The sequence below is a fragment of the Lathyrus oleraceus genome, chromosome 5 (assembly GCF_024323335.1).
Source record: "Lathyrus oleraceus cultivar Zhongwan6 chromosome 5, CAAS_Psat_ZW6_1.0, whole genome shotgun sequence".
NCBI classification, from domain to species: domain Eukaryota; kingdom Viridiplantae; phylum Streptophyta; class Magnoliopsida; order Fabales; family Fabaceae; genus Lathyrus; species Lathyrus oleraceus.
The window spans coordinates 560220744-560242898 of NC_066583.1; the positions used below are offsets into that span (position 1 = coordinate 560220744).

At 33.2% G+C, this 22155-nt stretch overlaps 1 protein-coding gene and 1 non-coding gene across 2 annotated transcripts; both read right to left on the minus strand.

The window, feature by feature from the left end:
* Window positions 1–937: 937 nt before the first annotated feature.
* On the minus strand, window positions 938–1010 carry TRNAF-GAA (transfer RNA phenylalanine (anticodon GAA)). The gene has a single exon. It is a non-coding gene; the product is annotated as a tRNA-Phe (tRNA).
* A 1675-nt stretch (window positions 1011–2685) lies between these two features.
* LOC127086416 (double-strand break repair protein MRE11) lies at window positions 2686–16219 on the minus strand. Its single transcript, XM_051027176.1, has 20 exons — window positions 15756–16219; window positions 15531–15621; window positions 13955–14074; window positions 13764–13832; window positions 13579–13670; window positions 9442–9544; window positions 9231–9338; window positions 9068–9130; window positions 8556–8627; window positions 8189–8266; window positions 7774–7836; window positions 7618–7678; window positions 7084–7166; window positions 6172–6285; window positions 5896–5973; window positions 5529–5600; window positions 5164–5396; window positions 4297–4414; window positions 3909–4100; window positions 2686–3106 (listed from the first exon to the last, which is right to left on the minus strand). Exons 1-20 carry the CDS (start codon window positions 16052–16054, stop codon window positions 3074–3076), a joined length of 2142 nt encoding a protein of 713 aa, XP_050883133.1. The 5' UTR covers window positions 16055–16219; the 3' UTR covers window positions 2686–3073.
* Window positions 16220–22155: the final 5936 nt, after the last annotated feature.

A 22155-nucleotide genomic window follows, 5' to 3' on the forward strand; every position in this document is an offset into this window, starting at 1 on the left:
TATGCTCAACAAATATGTGTGTTGTACTTTTCATTTCTATGGCATATTGATATACCTTTTCAGCGTCACTATCACTAACCGTTCTACTGTACTTGTCAGCATCATTGTTATACCACCATAACCAATATTATGAATGTTCAAGCTTAGGCCCCCCGTGTAATATACTATACCGTCTTTAAAAAACCTACCTCTGTAACGAAAAATCAAATTGAATTTCGTCACTTACTGAATTGTGCTTGAATCTGATGAAGTTGCGTTAGTTGGTCATCCAACAGAGCTTCTCGCCGTCTTCGCTCATCGCCTCCCTCCCACAATATCACAATTTGTTTTTTCTCCAAATAGACAAAACCTTAAATTACAGTTTGTCTCATCCCTCCCACAATGTCATATTTTTTAACATAGTGGAATTTTTGGTGGGAACATTTTAATGGTCTCATAATTTATTAAACAAAAGAACATATAAATTCATTTCCATGTAGGCAACGTTAAACATCTCATCATTTTTTTAACAAACTTCTAATATCAGAGACTAACTCAATCAAGAAAGTGAGATATAGGGACTCTGACTTCGAAAAAAAGATTTTAGGACAAAATTCAAAAACACGCTAACTTACATAAACTAAAAAACTATTTAAACCTAAGCTAAAATGATTATTTTCATTTTTATTTCAATGATATTACAACAACAAAATTCAGGGACAAATATTTATTTTATGTATATTTTTGTTTATTCAAAAAAATATATATAATTTAGTATGAAAATAATTACGTGTAAAAATTTAAGTTAAGTATTCTTTGAAAAAATATAATTTGTATGTTATAATTATTTTCATTTTTGTTTAGAGGATGTTATTTTTTGTTAAAGGAATGCATCAAGATTGAAGAATAGATACATTACTGAAAAAGACAAGAAAGGAAAATCAAACAGAAAATTTAATGCGGTGAGCGTGGATCGAACACGCGACCTTCAGATCTTCAGTCTGACGCTCTCCCAACTGAGCTATCCCCGCAATGTTGTTATGTTGGAATATTTATTTGATTTAATACATATTCACTTTACAATTTGTCTTGAATTAAATTTCTTCTATGTTTTGTTAAAATTTACCATCACCTGATTCATTATATCATCTAATCGTTCTCTTAATTTCAGAAATTTATTTTCCAATACCAAATGATTTTGTAATGTTGAAGTTATTGTTATTTTTAATCATCCATGTGGCCAAAAATGGATTTTAGCCTATTAACTGAAATGGTAGACTAAAATTTCTTTTTTACACTAAAATATAGTATGATTATTGATAGAAAAAGTGGTGTCCTAATTCAACTTGTGGAGGTGGAATATGATGAATTCAAATCTAGTTTGTTATTAAGATTAGGGTTATGCAACTATTTGTTTTTTTAATGCACTTCATGATTACTTAATATCACGCGAAAATACTAAAATGTTTTTAGATTTTGAAGGTGCATCTTCGGACCCACCAAATTCTGATTGAACGTTAAAATATTTTGAAAATATATATCCGTTTATTTTATGGAGTTACATCTCTGTGACGTATCAGAATATGTTATGTTTTATTTACGTGTATTCAAATGAAGATTTATAAACATTATGTAGTATGTTATGTGACGAGATTTAAATCGTACAATCGATATAAAAAAATGACGTTTATAAATCCATATGATCCAAAAATATTATATATAAATAAAAGATCAATAAATGTCAAAGAAATCAAAAACAACGATAAAGTATCATTATATCAAAATAAAATACAATCTATAGTATTACTACTAGATAAATATGTGTTCTAAAATATTTCAAAAATACATCTTCAAAATCTGGATCATTTAAATATTTTTTTCGTGGTAGCTAAGCTAAAAAACAAATGCATTAAGAAATGTCTCTTAAAATATTGGACCTAGTGAAATTTAAGAGGGCAAAATTATTTTGACCAAAATAAAAAAGAGGGCAAAATTATAAGCGCTTATATAAGACTTTTTCAATGTTAAGTTGACAACACACTCAACTTGTGGTTGGAAAGGACCTGATCTCCATAAAATTATTGATTAATAGTTTAATATATTTATTATTCATTATGCGTGTGCACATAATGTTAAATGTAGATGCATTACATCCAACAAAATAATGTAGATGCATAATGCATTACAAGATACAGATGAATTGGACTAAGTTTATTATCTATTTAGAATTAAATGTTGAAATGCTTAAAAAATTTGTTAAAAATTTTGTGAATAAAAGCATGTTCAATAATTTTCAACTTAAAACTAAACCATTTTCTTAAATGATTGGTGAACTATATCATATCAAGTCTCAAATATGGTTTTTGTTTTAAGATTTCTAACGGCATCCAAATAGAAGTGTTTTACATGCTAAGCAATTGTCCAAATAGCTTTCTCTCATCTTGTATGCACATATGTGCTTCAACTTTGTTAAAGAAAATATAAATATATCTTTAGTAAGATAACAAGTCTGTTGTTGAATTTCCTTTTTCTACTGCTCTTGTCATAAGTGCTTCTATTGACTTTCAAGTTGAATACAGCAGAAAAAAAAATTACTTTCTATTGCCTCTGAAAAACCATTATCTATGATGAGTTAAGTTTCTAGATTTTGTTGCCATAACATTCGCAATTGGGTAATCATGTTTTGCAGCAAGACACGCTTGTAAATACAGTAAACGAAAGAAAGAAATACATGCATCCATTTCACTCACTTTTACACAGCAGTCACTGCCTAGTTGAATGGCTTCATCACTCCCATCCCCATTAAAATGTAAAATAAAATAGAACACATTCAACATAGCACATAAACATGGTGGCTGGGGAGCCGAAGGACCCATTCTTAAACAAGGTTCTGTTTTGTCTTCAGTCTGCTATTGTTTCTTAAACTCTGGTAAACTAAACTACCTAGTATCTATGAATCCCAGGCAAAATGTTACCAACTAGTTAACAGACTATTCTGATGTTTGTTTTACAAGGTAATGGAGCTAAATTCATCATATGGCGGTGTTTATCTAGTTAGTGAGGCCTATTGAAAACATCAAACAAAACCTAGTTTTCACCTTCTTAGAGCTCCATAGTTTCTGGTCACCTAAAAACAAGAAAAGTAGTTTAGTTACATAAAACATCACAATTCCAAGGAAAATTTAGTTACATAAAACATCACAATTCCAAGGAAAATAGTTTAGTTACATAAAACATCACAATTCCAAGGATGCTATTAATCAAAAAAGCACATTCTAGAAAAAGAGATTTCACTAACAACCGTAGAGTGTGACCAATGGTGGGTGACAAATTATGACGGTGAGGCAAAAATCTATCATCTAAACACAAACACAGGGTTACGGCAAATATAATAGGTGTTGGGGCTGGCACAGAAATCCTCCATGTCATAGCACCATGCCACAGCTTGACAAAACTGACTGCAGCTGCATTCTATTATTTGCTAGAGCTATATCAGGGATGAACATTTCCCAGCAATATGGTGAGATAAAAGATATAAGTCAAAGTATAGGAAACCAAAAGTCAGCAATCAGTTCCCTTCAATTCATCTTAACAACATTGATTTAGTTAGACTGAATGAGTAAACTTATTTGTCACTAGCAAAATTTTATTTGCAAGTGCCAGATGCAGAAATTTCACAGAATCGTGCAGATTTAAAGGTGGTCTATCAAAAGTATCCCTGGCAACATTTTTATGCCATTTCATTAGGTATACTTGAGGTCTTTGCCACCCAAGCATAGTTCAAATTCTCTTGTTCTGCTAGCTATAAGGGCAATAACTAGTAAATGTATACGAACACAAGATGGATCACCATCTGTTCAAATACGCATTTTGCATTGGTAATATAGATCCTATCAGAAACAAGTGAAGAATTGCAAGAGGGCACAAACCCGAGGTTGAGACGGGTTTAATCTCTTTTGAACATTGTCATCATCATCATCATCGTCGTCGTCATTGTTCATGAGCATTCTATGGATTGAAGAGTTATCTGATTTCCTCCCCCGTTTAGAAGACTGTGTAGCACCTCTACCTCGTCCCTTTGGAGCAGCTCTTTTCCGTGTCGGTAGATTGGATTCATTGTCCTAAGCAATATAAGATGCAGCAGGTTAGAATGTCAAGGATATTGGGCAAAAAATTACAGTCCAATGCGCATATAAAATTGTCAGGTTGCACAAAGCACACTGACAAGCATTGAACCAGAGATCTCAATACACTTCATCTTTGACGGGACTGTAAACAAAGGAAAGCAAAAAATGAGAAATTGGTATTAATCTATACCGAACTGTCATCAATCTCTTCGACTGCATTTCCTTTGGCATCTTCACTTGAACCAGAAGCCATATTATCGCCATCATCAGCACCACTTCGGATGGCAGTTGCAGAAACTGATGCCGACCTGCATTAAATCATGAAATCATGTAGGGCTTTATATTCGCAGTCAAGGCACCAGCAAGGGAATATCAGAATGACTTTGTATAAATCCTACAATGTTCTTAGAAGCGCTTTGTCCACACTGGCCAAAGCAACAAGGATGCATGAAGCAACGAAGAAATCAGAATCATAACTCTAAAAAATAATATAAATTTAAATATATTGAGACAGGATAACTGAGTAGAGCTGATATCTCAATCAAGGAAATTGTGAGCCTGTTTTTCTAATCTTTATCTTGAGAGACATCAATTCAGCAACAAAACAGCTTCCGGCATAATAGCCTGTGGCCATTGGCCACCAGCAAGCTTAAAAAATAAATGTTATTCCCATGTGAAGCATGATAATATCTATATACTAGTTTGATATTGACTTGATACAAAAGACTAAACAATAACCTTAATTATAGGGGTACTTGCAAGACTCCTAATCCTAAACAAATAAGAAAATTATGAAACAAATCGTGATAATAACAAAGTGATATAGAAACTAATCCAAGATACTCTAAGATTAGAAGCTGGTCATAGATGATAAACTAAGATACTCTAATATAATACCAAAGATATTTAATATATGTAGCTGTAAAGACATGTTTGTTCAATGGAAAGTGATGAACGTTAAATGAAAATGGAAGTATTCCATATCCCCTCTGGATTTACTTTGAATCATAGAAATAAATAAAAATACTAAAATGACTTATTTCTTAGCAAATGCAACCTTTGAGAATAGCGAAACCCTAAAGATCCATCAAGGGTTGTCTGCTTCAATGTGGAATCCTTGCCTTTGCCCCTACCCCTGCCCCTGCCCCTTCCTCTGGTTGTAGTTTGAGATGCAGAGGATCCTTTTCGACCTCTAGTGCTTGGCTTTGAGCTCGATATTGGCATTGCATCTTCATCATCACTGAAGGAAACTGCACTATCAGCTCCAGCAGCACTTCTTCCTTCAAAATCCTATATAGAATAAAGAGAGAAGCAAAGAATAAAGGTCATGAATAATATCACCTACCCAAAAGCCTACTTTTTCCATCATGTTGCAAATTGCAATAGCAAGTATAAATGTATAATATCATTTGTCGGGTTTACCTCAAAGGAGTGAGCACCAGGAGTGAATTGTGTAGATCCTTTGGGGCGTGTGGATCGCTCCTTAACACGTTCCTAGAACAAAAAGGAGAACGATAACAGTCACTGATGACACGTATGTTCTGTCCATCAAACAATTATGATCACAGTGACCTAATAAAATAATCACAAAGGCCCCAATAATTGCAAATATTGCAACAAACAAAAAAAGAAGATTGATGAAGGTCTAGATTATCTGCAACCACTATAATGCTATTTCATGAAAGCCCTAGAAAAAAAGGCCTTCCAAGGCAAAGTGAATTTTAAACCTGAATTCAATGGAGAACAATTGATTCCTATACTAATGAAAAACATTGTTGAAACTTCTAACCTCAAAGCACTCTCCAACTTTAACAACTAAATCTTCCTCCTCAAACTTTCTCTCATTTGAATCCTTAGCAATTTTATTCTGCGCAAGCATAAGAGTTAGTCATCACGGGAAGAGGAAGGAATATGACATTAACGTAACACATACAATAATATGAAGAAGAAACAATGTACTCGTTCTTAGTAAATAGGGTGTGGAATATAGCATGTACTATATATTCCAGCATATCAGTATCACGGACAAAAGCATACAGAGGATAAATGCCATAAAGAAACTAACCCGTGTTTCCTCGATATTGTTGTGTACACAAGTGTAAAATGCCATTTTATCATCCTTATTCACAAAATTGTGTAAAGCAATATCCAAATCATTGACTGGAAGTATCTCCATTTTCTGCAAAATTACTATAAATTAGATACATTCAAAGATAAAATAAAATTATACTAGCATTTTTTTACATTTGATTTATATATTTTACCTTCAACAAAAGTAAAGTCGATCTAGAATTCCAGATACTAATGAAGTTGTCCGGTAAAAGGTGGACATCCCTAAGGTTGATTTAAGCCCAGCCCAGGTTCTAAGAGTTCCCAACAAAATTCATGAAAATTAAATTGACTTTAAAATATAATATGTAACTACTACATATATAGGACATAGGATAGCACCAGAGGAGCAAGAAGACAACAGCTTAACTCTTGAAATTAGGATTATTTCATCTTTTTAAATTCCGGTTAGTTAGGAATTGTTGGTTAGGATTATTTAATCTCTTATAAAATTTGTTTTAAAAGTTTATTATCTCGACAACATTCTGCATAACAGAACCTTTATCAATAGTAGTTTTCTTTTTTATTTTATTATCTAGATAAGATTCTGTGTAACAGAATCATTCCTTATCGGGGGTAGTTTGATTAGGATCTCTTCATTATTTGTGGCCTTTTGATAAAGGTGAAACAAACATGAAAGAAATCATTTTTTTGAGAAAAATTGTGTTAGTATAGGAGGGGTTCTGTGCCTGCTTCTTGTTTTAACCATATATCGAAAGAAACATTCTACCGCATGCCACATGAAGATTCATAACAATTGCACAGTCAGTGAGTCACATAAACCTATGTGGTTGTTTATTGTTGAAACAAGAAAATAAATCCAAATATAGAAAGACTAAAGGATTAAAGTACTAAATGATTTTAATACCAGATTATTTTCTGCAACCAAAGCCTCTATGTTCTGTTGATTTAATTCTTCTGGACGGAGTCGTTCCGAATCATCAATTTTTCCTACCAATGAAAAGTGCAGGGGTAAACAACCAAATTCCCAGATGCCAGTTAACCAACATGGTGCATTTTAGTTTGCTTTCAATAGAGATTGCATATGCCTTGTAAGCAATTATTAATATGTACAATAATATTCCTTCAACATGACCTTAATGTGAGTATGTAACATTTATAGCATAAAATAATAAAAATATCTTATCTAGGTGGTTGGATACTCAAAGTAACAGTGTCAAAGGTGGGAGTGAACAAGATTAAACAGAACTTTAAGAAAAAGAAATAAATAGATAAACCTGCACAAAAAATGTACTTTGCAACCTAAAAATTGAAAGAATGATAAACTATGTCAAGATTCAGAAAGAGAACTGATCAAAGATGTCTGCCGTGGATATTGTAACTGACACTGTTAATGTCAAATGAACCGATATAGAATGTTAACAAAGATAATTTAAATTACCTACACCCTTCTCCAATTTTGATGCCTTTGAAAATATAAGGATGTCTTGCGGGTTTGCAACCTAAAATAAGGATGACCAATCAACAATAGAAAACAAACTCCAAGTAAAATTAACATTAGCACACCTATTGAGGAAGAGTGATAAAATGAAACTACCTTTCCTACATATTTCTGCCCAAATCTTTGAGGATTTATAGTCATAAATCCAGAGTAATCTACCTGTAAATTAAGCTTTATTAGTTTGAGACTTGAAGTTATACCAGATAACATTATGTAATACCTAATGAAACTAGATGTCTGTTAACACCAATACACTAAGCAGAAGTACAAATAAGTACTGATGACAAACTGTCTTCTGAGGGATCCATGCATGATGGATACTGTTTAACTGGTTGGATATCATGAAAATTACTACCTTTTGTATAAGATAAGTGTCAGATTAAAACCAGTAAGATTATAGAATCATGAATTGCAGATCAATATTTCTGCAAAGTGAAGTGCTAAACAGGAGGAAGTGCACTGGAATACAGAAGTGATTTTCAGAAGCCATGTCCCAGTACATAGGAATTACCTTGATACGTATTAGTGGAAGCTTCAGTTCTGCTCTTAGGACAACTTTCTTACTAGATTTTTCTAGAAGCTTCTCGACCTGTACAATGATCTATGATCAAAATAACATTGATACACATATGACCACACCCCGCAAACATATACAACAAAACCAAGTTTTATCCCACTAGGTGAGGTCGGCTACATGCATCAAACAATGCATCCATTTTCTATCATAAATCAGGCCTACAGCCAACCAAACCATTGACCTCTAAAACTTTTGAAACAGACACCTAAGTGGTCCTCTCCCCGGGCACTAATCAACCAAAAGGGCACAGCAAATTATACAGCATGAAAAAAAAAAGTTCAATATCAAGAAACCCACATACCACTTTGTCGAGATGTTCAAGAATAGAATTCTGATCATTGGAATCAATATCAGGAATATCTTTTAGTATTATCTGCATTATAAAGATTTAAATGGTCATTGAATAGAGATGACTTTTGTTATACTTAATTGATATTTGATATTCCCTGCATCCCTTTATAAAGTTAATATATAAGACTATTTTGAAAAGAAAAAAAATTGTCACTTTTTATTAGACACCTTCCAAATTGTCTCTTGCATTAAATGTTATTTTTTTCAAAATACGTTGGTTATTTCATCATCTCACTTGTGAGGGTTGGAGAAAGGTGGAGTAGAGTGATGAGTCCTAATACGAATTAACTAAGTGGAAAGAGTGACTCAAGTCCCAACAATTTTAAGGGGAGTTTTGGAAAAATAATACAAAATTATTAACAAATTTAATGCTACAAACAAAATTAAACAACTTTCTTAGTTCTTGCGAATTAGTTCAAAAAGGGAGTATTTACAAAAGAAATCAAAATAATATCACCTGACCTCTGTATACTCAAAAGGCCGCACAGATGTTAGAGGTATCTTAGTAGGGCGATATTGATTTCCCTGTTAACAGTCATTAATTCAAGAACTTATATATAATATGTAGATATGACAATAGTTGCTACTACGAAAGAGTCATTAAGTTTCCCACTATATAGACAACCTTAATTTCTAAAAGAAGGACATGTTTTGGCTTCGATTCTCCATCAATAAGTGATGTTGCAACAGACGACCCTGGTTGTGAAATGTGAAATCCCATCCCTGGAACTTCCTGAAAAAAAAAATCCATATTAAGTTTGCAAAACACAGCATGTAGACAATCTAGGCCTGTATAAGCAATCTAGGCCCGTATAAGAGATGTTTAATCAGCGCACCTGTGGGTCAACCAGACATTCATGCTCATGCCCCCACACAATGAAGTCTAGGAAGCGTGGAAGGAAATGCTCATTTATTGCATTTTTGGGATTTGTTTTTACTCTGCATACCATTGTTCAAAACAAGATCAATTGTCATGTTGATTAATGTTGGAATGATTAACAATTATTAGTACTGAAATGTTGGAATTAGTAACAATAATTAGTATTGGAATGTGAATTAGTAACAATTATTAGTATCGGAAGTTGTAGCAATCTAGTTAGAATCTAGTTAGTCATGCATCTAGGAAATAATATACATGCACCCAGTGTTGTCGATGGCGGCCGATGGTGGAGAGCCAAAATCCCCCAATACCATTGTTCAAAACAAGATCAACTGTCATGTTGATTAATGTTGGAACGATTAACAATTATTAGTACTGAAATGTTGGAATTAGTAACAATAATTAGTATTGGAATGTTGGAATTAGTAACAATTATTAATATTGGAAGTTGTAGCAATCTAGTTAGAATCTATTTAGTCATGCATCTAGATAATAATATACATGCACCCAGTGTTATCAATGGCGGACGATGGTGGAGAGCCAAAATCCCCCAATGAAAGAATAATTCGAACTTTTGTCAATTCTCACCACTTTTGTCAACAATGTTAAAACCCAATTCGGTAAGAAAAACAAAATTCTTAGAAGTGATAATGCAAAAGAATATTTTTCTTCTTTTTTATCATCAGAGGGTATTCTCCATCAATCTAGTTGGTCCTCATGCCCCTCAACAGAATGGCAAAGCTAAAAGGAAGAATATGCATCTTGTTGAAACTATTCGGACCTTGTTAGTGATGCAATTTTGACGTCCTATTTTTTTTATTAATCGAATACCTTCTTCTTCTCTTTGATCATAAAATACAACATTTCATTTGATTTTCTAAAGAACAATTGTTTCATATTGCACTTTGAATATTTGGATGCACCTGTTTTGTTCATGACTTGTCTCCAAGTCTTGATACGCTTTCTGCCCGAGCCATAAAATGTGTTTTATGGGGTACTATAGGTTACAAATGTTACTTCCCTGTGCTGAATCGTTACTGCATTTCTATAGATGTAACGTTCTTCGAAGAAAGTTTTACTTCTCACGTCCATAGTTGAGTCTCATACTACTCAAGAAGTTTTTCCAATTCCTTATCTTGGTCCATCGCCTTCCTTTGTCCCAGAATCAGTTTTGACTACAAATATTCTGACAATCCTCCTCTTAAGCAATCTCAAAGATCACCCATCGTATACCAACACCGCCCACGTGTTGCTAATACAAAATTGGAAGGCAGTGAAACACCATTTGAATCATGTCTTGCACCAATGGATGCCTTACTACAAACCTTCTTGAAGAAAATCTTGTACATTACTCTTTGAAAAGGTATTCGGTCTACTCGCAATTCCCATCCTATTTATAACTTATTAAGTTACCATCATCTGTCTCCTTATTATTCTTTTGTATCAGCTGTCTTCTAATTTCATTCCTAAAAATGTTTTCGAGGCACTTGATCATCCAGGATGGCGACATGCCATGATTGATGAAATGCAGACTTTAGAGCATAATGGTACTTGATAATTAACTCCTATCCCTCCAGGATAGAAACCTAATGGATGTCAATGAGTATATATTACTACCTCCGTTTTTTATTATAAATCGTTTTGAGAAAATATTTTGTAGCACAATATAAGTCGTTTTATAATATCAATGAATCATTAATGTTATTTTTCCTATTACATCCTTATATATTTATTATTCCCTCTCCTTTCAATTATGTCAATTTGTCTTTCCAATACCTTTAACGAAGGACAATTTTGTAAGACTCTTAATAATTTCTCTTTTTCATACCACAATTGTTATATTTCTTAATATGTGTTAAAAGTTAAAAACGACTTATAATAAAAAACGGAGGGAGTATTAAAGTTGGGGTCAATGGATAGATTGATTGTCTCAAAGTCAAAGCCCAATTTGTAGCAAAAGGATATTCCTAATTTATGGACTTGAATATGGAGATACTTTCTTCCCTATGGCCAAAATAACGTTTGTTCGATTATTTATTGCCATAGCTGCCATCCGTCACTGGTCATTATATCAGTTGGATATTAAAAATGTATTTCTTCATAGTGAGTTAGAAGAAGAAATTTATATGGAGCAACCTCTTGGATTTGATACTCATAGAAAGTTTGGTTTGGTTTGCAGACTACGACGAACTCTTTATGGGTTGGAACAATCTCCATGAGCTTGGTTCGTAGACATGGCAACAAAATCTTACCGGCGGGTACCCGCCCAAACATGTCTTGTGTTTGACGAGGAAACTCCGCTTTAACTGGGTTTGGAATTTTCCCAATTTAAAAAGATGGACATGACATGGATAATTGAGACACTGGTACCCACACTAAACTCACCACGTTGATAATCTAGAATATTTTTTACAATTTAGAATATTAATTGTTTGGTTAATACATTAATATTTTAGTTTGCACTTTATTATTTGAAATGTATGTTTGAAAATTTTCAACGTTCTTTTAATTTGCTATTTCTAATGTATGTTAATGTTTGTTAGAGTTGGGGACAAATTATGGGTTTGAAGAAATGGACTATTTCAACTTAAGTTGGGCAGGGATATTAGAACTCATATGGGACGAATTTTAGGTTTAATTATTTATCCCGTCTGAATTTGGGGCAGGGAGCAGGTATTTAACTAGGATTCGAGTCAGGATACTGAAAAGGTAAAACCTGGCCCCGTTGTCATGCCTATTGGTTTGGGAAATTCAGTTATTCATTCTTCACTACAGATCACTCAGTCTTCTATTGTCATACCTCTCTAAATAAATGCGTTTACTTGGTGGTTTATGTAGATAATATAGTCATCACAAGGAATGACCAGGAGAAAAAATTTCTCAGTTGAAGGAACATTTATGTAGCTACTTTTAAACCAAGGACTTAGAAACTAAAATATTTTCTTGTGATTGAAGTTGCTCAGTCGAAGGATGGGATTATCATTTCACGGAGGAAGTATGCCTTAGACATACTTAAAGAAACTAGTATGTTGCACTGTAGACAAATTGACAGTCCCATGGATCCAAATGTAAAATTACTTCCTAGTCAGAGGGGAGTCTTATTCTAATCCAAAAAGATATTGAAGATTGGTTGGAAAACTCATTTACCTCACTATAAAAAGTCCAGATATTTCCTTGGCAGTTGACGTAGTAAGTCAATTCATACAATGTCCGCACTCCGCATAATGATCATTGTGATGCAGTGACTTGAATGCTAAAGTACATTAACAGGGCACCAGAACAAGGACTACCTTTATAAATCCAACTATTTTGTGATGCAGATTGGGCAGGTTTGCCTATTGATAGGCATTTCACTTCAACACGTGGAAATCTTGTGGTTTCAAGGTCCAGTGCAGAGGTTGAATATAGAGCTATGGCTACAGCCACTTGTGAACTTATCTTGATTAAACAACTTCAAGAGTTGAAGTTTGGATATACTTAGCCAATGAAACTATTTTGTCATAATCATGCAGCTTTACATATAGCTTGCAATCCGGTATTACATGAGAGAACTAAGCATATTAAAATTGATTGTCATTTTGTTCGTGAGAAAGTTCTTTCTAATGAAATCGTGACTGAACTTGTTACCTCAAATGACCAAGTAGCAGTGTCTTCACAAAAACTCTAAGGGGACCGAGACTTCAATACATTTGTTTCAAGCTTGGAGCATTTGACTTATATGTTCCAGCTTGAAGGGGGGTGTTGGAATTAATAACAATTATTAGTATTGGAAGTTGTAGCAATCAAGTTAGTCATGTATTTAGGAAATAACATACATGCACCTAGGAAATATCATTGTTATTAATCTCCTTGTAAATGTAAATTAAATTTATTTCTAGTTGTATATAAATGATGGATTAGCTGAGTGCAAATCACTCATGTAATTCACAAATCTCTTAATCCTCCTCTTAATAATTAAAACCTAAATCTCACACTGAACATCATTTACATCTACATAATTTTTAAATATGTAGATCGTGGGTTAATCAACACATTTCATTAATATGTGATATTAAACACAATCTTTCAAAAAAGCTACACAAAGATAGACAACCTGTTTTGATGAAGTACCAGAATATTGAACCAATCAGAAACTTCACATCCTTCCTGAGATTCAGGTCGCATCCACTGCACAGCATGTGGTGTCTGAAAAAGAATATATCACATCCATATTTGAGTACACTTAAATTTATCAATGAACTACTTGAGACTTGAGAGTAAAGTTTATCAGTTATATACTTGAAACATCCTATTCAGTCTTTCGTCTCTTATGTTTCCCAGACCATATAGAGCTACAGCTGTTGAACCCTGAAATGCAATTCATAGAAATACATATCAAGACAAAATGAGATTTATGACCATCCTGCTTTTCTCATATCTCCCGTCCCATTTTAGTGTCTGGATCAGTTTAACAGTAGTCAACTACAAACCTTCTTGATAAGAATAGGGTTGATAGTGATCTGACCAACACCTGAACCCCCAAGGACCGTTTTCCCAAAGTAGTTGACTAAATTACATGCTGAGAGAATATCAACGACAGAAAGGTTGTCCTGTCATAATAATTTGACAACAAATACAATTTTTCGTAATTTAGAATAGTTGTGAACAGAATAGAATTAAGTAGACAAAATAAAATGTGGTCAAGCATATAGAGTAAAATAAAATCAGTTCACTTGGAATGTAAATGAATTTTTTACAACACAAATATCAATGGGAAACTAATAGAAATGGATTGGAAAGAACGCAAAAAGCCAATCTTTATTGTAAAAACCCACCTCAGACTCGTAATGGAGACCTGGTTCTCTTAATTAATTTCATTCCCACAAGGTGTCCCACGCTATTCTCATAATTACCTTATAATAACTACCCATGTACAAATCCCACCAAAATTGAAAAGGTAGTTATTATTCTACTGTTATGATTATTTCTATTTTTATTAATAGTCACTAAGGCTCTAAATACCTTGCTCGTCCTACTACGACTATTCTTCTTAGTATCAACCTACTTATTCAGAGGTCCTCTGTCAGAAACCTGAAACCTAACAAGTAAAATAAGTAAATAAAGATCATCAAACCTTCACAGCATGACATACAATCTAGGAATAATATAGAAAATCTTGTGTATGCAACAACGTATAAACAGCACATTTCTCAATGTTACTCTGAATTTTTCTTTCTACAATGCAGAATACAAGGCTAACAACTCTGGTCATAGTTAAAATTTGAAAACAGAATTCCCGAGAAAATATCCACAAGTAACATATTTTCATCCAGTACCGTCTTGAAATGAAAACTAAATGGTGTAATAAATGAATACTTAATTACTTATCTAGATATAAATTCTTCAAACATTATTTCTTCATATCATCTTTCTTTTTTATTTACCATGTTAAAATGCAGAAATTAACGAACCAAGTCAATGCCATTGGATTTACATATACCTTAACCAAGTTATGCCGATAGATTTGCAGCCTCTAAAGTGAGTAGTGTACTTTGAAGTAAAAATTTAAAACCACTAATAATTGGATATGACAAATACATACTTGTGAATAACAAACTACCACATTGAAACTCTACAGCTTTGAGTTTCCAATGAACAGTCTTAACTTCACAATTTACCCATCTAAGGTGAACCCCTCACCGTATAGAAGCCAAATTCTATATCCTAACGTAAAGAGTCCACAGATAAAAAGTAGAATAGCACCAACTATATAAGGTCCTGTTTGGATAACAAAATATAAAATAAAGTCAAATTTTTCATATAAGCTTTAAGTTGTTTCCATAAGCTATACCACATACTTATACAAAAAAGCTGAAAACAACTTATAGACATATCATAAGCTTTTTTTATAAGCTCTTTCAAACAATCTCACTAGTGTTTATGCAAGGATATCATCTAAAATAAGTAAATCCAAACGGACCACAAGTAAGTAAGAGAATAACTTAAAAGCAAAACAATAGATACAACAAAAATACCAAAGGTGTGCATAAGTGACATAACTCATACCACTCCAGCAGGATCATCATGATTTCCATGAATGGTAAATACAGGCAAACCAACATTGAAATGAGGATCTTCATAATTTACATGACCAAACCTGTGAAACAAAAAGAAAAAACCAAATTCAAAACACAACATTCACTACCTATACAACACATAAGAACTACCAAAACTACTATTATTCAGCAAAGAGCATAACAGCGAGAATTAAACGCAGTGTGAGAAACAAACGTATTCTGAAAATTGAGAGTCTGGTCGCTAACAACTTGAAAAGGAACGGGTCGATCACTGAGGCAATAGCGACGGAGAATCTCGATAGCTTTGACTAAAGTTGACCTAGAAGGTTTGTTTTCGTGGAAAAGGTCACCGCCGAGTAGCATGAAATCGACATGCTTCTGTTCCGCTATGGAGCAAATCTCTTCGAATGCTTGGAAAGAATCGTGGCGGCGAACTTCGTCTTTCTCCATGTAACCTAGATGGCAATCCGTTGCTATTAGGATTCGAAGTGTGTTTTCTTCAGCGTTCTCCATTGATGATGCTGATGCTATTGCTATTGCTATTGCTGCAACCACAACGGGAAGAGAAGTTGCAAGAGTGTGGAAATTTTGTGTAGTTCTAGGAGGAAACAAACGTCGTCGTATTGCCGCTAAGAGGGCGGGACCTTTTCGTTTATGTGATAAAAGATAGAAAATAGATACTCATTTTTATTTTGACATCATATTAGAAATTTTTAAGCTAGTAATTTGCATTGGAGTGAAGGTAAATATTGAAAGTAAATTAAAGAAAATAAAAGGATATGGTTACAAAAAATTGTATCAGATATTTATATAGATAGATTTGATCGAAAGTTTGCTTAGTCGTGTTTTCTAGAGGTCTTCTTAAAAGTTTGATTATAAATTTTTGACTTTTTGAAGATTATGTCTATGAAACTTAATATAATCTAATATAATTTTATGACTTTTACAAGTTTATCTCCAATCAATGATATTTTTTATCATAGATTAAGCTAATTAATCGTTTAGAGATTTATGACTTATTTCAATAACCAAAACAAAGTTTTTTCCGACAAAGCTTAAGAAACCAAAAACAAATATTTTATGACTGATTTTTCTCAAGAATAAAACTCAATCACTTAAGAGTATCACACCCTTAAGAATTTAAACGACAGACACGACCACTTAAAAAAAAGTTTTCCTCGTAAGCAAAGTTCCACTTATTAGCACTAAGGCAATATGAAGTTGAAGAGAGTATTTTTAGAGCGAGAGGGAGGGAAGTAAATTTCAAATGAATATGTAACGTTGGAATTGACATGATTTGAAGTGGTGGTGTGCCTCCTTTATGTGATTGTGATTTTAAATGGAAATGATCCTGAAGCCGAATTAATTATCTAATCGACTAGGTACCGCACTTTTAATCGATTACCATGCCTAAATAGGAAGTTTTGGATATATATATATATTTGTTACAAGTCATTAATATGTTGTCCATGTCATTTTATTAATTGATTATCAATCTTCTAATCGATTAGCTTGATGCTCTAATCAATTAGATTACTCAAAAAGGTTTTCCCAATCGATTAACATAATTAACTAATTAATTTCTTTGTTGAAAAAATGGTTTGAAAGGTTTGGACAACTTTTTAATAAGTTGTTCAAGCTTAGGAAATGATCTTTATATTTAAACGCATTTGAGAAAATATTTGTGTGTGTGTAAATTGTCTTAGTATTTTTAAGCTACTCCTTTACTTTTGCAATACTTCAGTCACTCCGACAGACAGACAAACATGATCTAATGAGCTTTTACACATTTCTCAAAGACTTCAAGATTTTTGTTAGATAGTTTTTTATTTGTACATGCACTTGATATCGAGTCATTTTTTTAATGATTCGTAAGAAAATGTCTTTGGTTATAATATCATCATCGAGGTTGAAAGTTATTTCCATGAGTTATCGTCATCAAAACTTTAGATGCGGGACTTCATGACTTGCAAGACATATATCAACATCACTTACTTCATTTATATTATTGACAAACTCATTAATTATGGATTTGTGTATGTGACACGAGTTAGAATTCTTTTGATAAGAGTTCAAGAATGAAGCAAAATGAAATAACTCAAAAAAGTATAAAGACCATATGAATGGTTTATTGTGGTAAATACCTATATAAAGAATATAATGTTTATTTAAATTGGATATTGTTTTGACATTTTTTATTTAATATAATTCGATTATATCTTTGTGACTCTTTTTATAAATTAGATTACATACAATTTTAAAGAAGTCGTAGGGACACCATATTTGATATGGAGGTAAGAGTACCTTGTTGGTCTTTATGAAAATTAAATTGAACTGGATCATAATCTACGTGAATATGTATATATGGATATCCTAATGAAAACGAGAGAAACATATTCTATAACACTTTATATGACAAAATTGATTTGTTACTAGAATTGCAGTCTTACTCTAAAAATTATATGTCTTTAAAGAAACTAGTGATAGTGATGTAGAACTTGAATAAATGCAAGTACCATAAAATACATATCTTTATAAGAATGTAACATGAACCAATTCACTAAAGGAGTTGTTGTTGGACAATTGGCTCATATAGCACGAGAGATTGAGAAGTTCATAAATGATCTCGATTCTAAACGAAGTATAAGTTGTTTAAATCCAATTGTGGATTAGAGCAAGCTTCTTGGAGTTGAATCTTTTTATTAATGAATTTTTATGAAAACTTTGATTAATAAATATCACATTTAAATCATGTGCACATAAGGAGGTTAGTGGAAGTATTTGCATTAATCTTATGTAGGTGACATATTAATCATCAAAACGAATTTCCTACACCATAAATGTAGGACATGGTTAAGGAAATGATTTTGATAAAATACTTAGGTGATATTTCCTAAAAGGTTAAGAATTGGAATCTATAGAGATGAATTGTTTATGCACCTTGACCATATCCTATGTACATATATTGATGTAATGTTAAGACACTTAATATGCATGATCTCACATTAAGGTGATTACATGTGTCACATGATGTTTTGTCTGATGGACATTGTCTTATCTCATTTGTTATTCATTTAGAAGAATGCCACATGAAAAGAATCCATATGCTTTGTTGATTAAATCAATCATGTACACCATGATATATACTGCACCAGATGCACCATATGCCACGAACATAAGCAATAAGTACCAAAATTGATTAAAATGTTCATCCCTAGATCATTATCAAGAAGGTCCATGAATATCTTAAAAATACACGGTGTTCCTTTTCTTGAAAGGATGTGGAAATAATCATTGCAAAGTAGTTACAATTATGTTATTACATAATAATTGAACAATATATACACGTCACAGTATAAAATAAATGTTATGCTTATATGATATTTGAGTAAGTTGAAAAAGGCTTTAGATGATTGTCATTTCTAATACAAAGGTAAAATATATGATGTGGATCTCTTTGCTCATAGTTAAGCGGGAAAATTGTGTGTTTATTGTATTGCAGATCTCATTGATCTCATTCAGAGTTAATCTTGCAAGTACATAAAAGTATATCTCATTTGCGATCCATATGTATATATTTTGGCACTTCAATTTCTTTTTGATAGAAGATCGAAAGTTGAAATTGGAACAGGTGTATAGTGCCAACATAGGAAAGAGTTTCTTATACCCTAATAAAGTATCATGCTTAGATGATGCTTGATGCATACAATATGCAGATATATGTTAAGTTAATATCTGATTGGCTCTAGTTCTAGTAGGAGATTGTTGGAGTAAGCCTTAATAGTCAATAAATATCCGTTGTATATGCATTTGTATCATGATCTTGATATATATTAGGTGTTGTATTTATTATGTTACTTGTATTGGACAGAATAAAGTCATTAGAATAATTAGTTTGTTTAATGATACATCAAGTGTGACGTAATCGTAAGACCTTATTAAACGTAATGATGTTATTCTTAAAGTATTTGTAGTCAAGCTCTATTGTCAAATAGGACAACTGTTATTCATATAGATTATCATGTGAGTAGATTGACCATCGTACATCACGGGTCGTATATATGAGATATTAAGTCTTCACATATGTATACATATTAGGAGTAATATTTATATTAGATTGACCCAATATGTGTTACACTTGGATTTTTGAGATAGTAGAAAGTCAACAGAGAATGTAAATGAAAAGACATTTATTGTGAGAAAGTGTTAATGAAGTGTTTTAAACAGCATTAATGATGGAGCATCAATGGACTAATAACGAGGGATCGACCGAGCATTAATGATGTTACTTGTATCCGAGTCAAAGAGCGAAATGGTTAAGCGAGAAACATGTATGTGTTTGCATCTATTCTTTTTCATTAGTTTTTGCTTTCTTAAACGGAACATGTACTTTTACTTTTGCTTTGTTTAATGTCATTTATTTCATTTTACCTTATCACTTATCACAATCTGACTTCATTTAAAGTTTTTTTCTATGTTGTTATCATTCACGCGACAGCTGCATTCAATTCACACGCATGTGTGTTAACACAAATCATTTGCGCAAATTGTTTTGGAGATTTTTTGAGTTAATCTTACAGACTTTCTAAACTCGTGATTGTTTACCAAAAACACCGGTAAACAAATTGGCATGCTTAGTGAGACCTTTTTGTGTGAATATTCTTGTAGATAAGAGGTGGCTTATGTTATTTTCTTTGTAATGTTTCTCCATTTATGAGGTCTTATGTTATATGCACTTAAGGAGTGGTAAACGACTTTACAAAATGTATCGTAAAAATCAAACCCCTTCCCAAAGTAATACTCCAAACCCAAGAGGACAATCAACAGTCACTAATGTCGGCAGTTCTGTGGCTACAACCTCCGTCGAGGAAATTCCCACTGACATAAGCCAAGTAATAGCGTATTCCATACCGCAAGATGTGGGGGTTTCATCACCATAAGCGTCAAGCACACCAACCTTTTATAGGGAATTTCGGAACTTAGGAGACCAGAGATCTTCTTATATAGGTTTCTCGTTACCTCATAAGGAACAATTGTATGACATGCCTACTGCAATGATGGAAAACCTGCACCCTAGTACATTATTATATTTAGAAAAACACGATGGAAAATTCATCGCCCTTTAATCCGTATTTTGCTTCAGCGTCCACTATGGGCAACTTCGGCCAATTAGGACAACCATCAGGAGGTATGGGGTATTTTCCTTCCCATGGTGCTTTTTCCTTGATCAATAACTCTCTTCGGGTTATGAGACAGTTAATGGATGAAAGAAAACATGATATGGTTGACACGATTATGCAACAAATAAGAAACATGTTTATCCCACTTATAGAAAACATGAATAAGAGTTATCAACAGTTAGCCCACAAAATGGGTATGATTGATGATTTTATCGGTGCACCACCAGCGCCACTGACTCCAGTGCCTAACATTCCTCAGAGGGCTAATCCCTAAGAAAATAGGGTTGTTGAAAATCCTCAAGGGCCAAAAGGCCTCAACATGGTCTTGGTTTAACATACCCAAGATGTCGACCAAGTTCTTAGACAAGCTCGACAAGACAATGCAAGGGTACATGATAAAATCACTAACGTCGTCAAATGCATTTTGGTGCAAAATGGCCTCAATGTAGGCCTCCCTAAACCATGTTATATATCTCCATCGTCTGACAATGTAAGGTAAAATGAATTGTATAGGGGCTGGAAAGTCCCAAATTTCACCAAGTTTGTCGGTGATACCAAACCGATGATGGTGATTTAGCCAACAATGAAAATCTAAAAATCAAGTATTTTCTGAACTCATTAACTAATAACGATTTTACATGGCTCACCACTCTTCCCCTAAATTCCATCTTTACTCGGGCCCAATTAGAAAGGGAATTCCATGAGCAATTCCAGATGGGACAATGTAAAATTAGTCTCAAGGAATTGGCCAGTGTAAGCCAAAAGGTGGCTGAAAGTATCGATGATTATCTCAATAGGTTTAGAACCTTGAAGTTGAGATGTTTTACGCAGGTTCTAGAACATGAGTTAGTCGAACTGGCAGTAAGGGGTCTTGACTACTCCATTAGGAATAAATTAGATACCCCAATACTTAAGAGACATGACCCAATATGCTGACAGAGTTTGACAATTCGAACGATTGAATTATGAGAAAGTTATAACTTCCAAGTTTAGTAAAAATAATGTGGCTTATGTTGAAGTCGACAACATAGGGAATTCATCTGACTCAGAGTATGAGTATGTAGAGGAAAATGAGGTTAATATGGAAGAACTAATGTCAGGGCCTTCTTACACATGTAAGTTGTTGAAACCCTCAAACGAGAAGAATCCTGTAGAGCCTAAAAATGAAAATTTGTTGCTAGGACAAATACCTTTGACGTTACTAAGTGTTGTGAAATCTTTGATCTATTAGTTACTGATGCACATATTGTTGTTCCTAAAGGTGTTAACGTCCCATCATTAGAACAAAGAAAGCAAAAAGTTTTTGTAAATTCCATAATTTTTTGGGTCATAAAACTTCCAAATGTGAACTTTCCAGTGATCTAGTTCGAAATTCTCTCAAGGATGGCATGCTCAAGTTTGTCGACAAGCAGAAACCGCACCCAAAAGAGGACA

Coding starts and splice junctions, on each gene's coding strand:
- LOC127086416 (XM_051027176.1), bottom strand. CDS start 16,054: ATGGAGAACGCTGAAGAAAACACACTTCGAATCCTAATAGCAACGGAT. Junction 9,131..9,230: donor TCCTTCTTTTAGAAATTAAG/GTTGTCTATATA, acceptor GACTGTTAACAG/GGAAATCAATATCGCCCTAC. Junction 5,974..6,171: donor ACAATATCGAGGAAACACGG/GTTAGTTTCTTT, acceptor ATGCTTGCGCAG/AATAAAATTGCTAAGGATTC.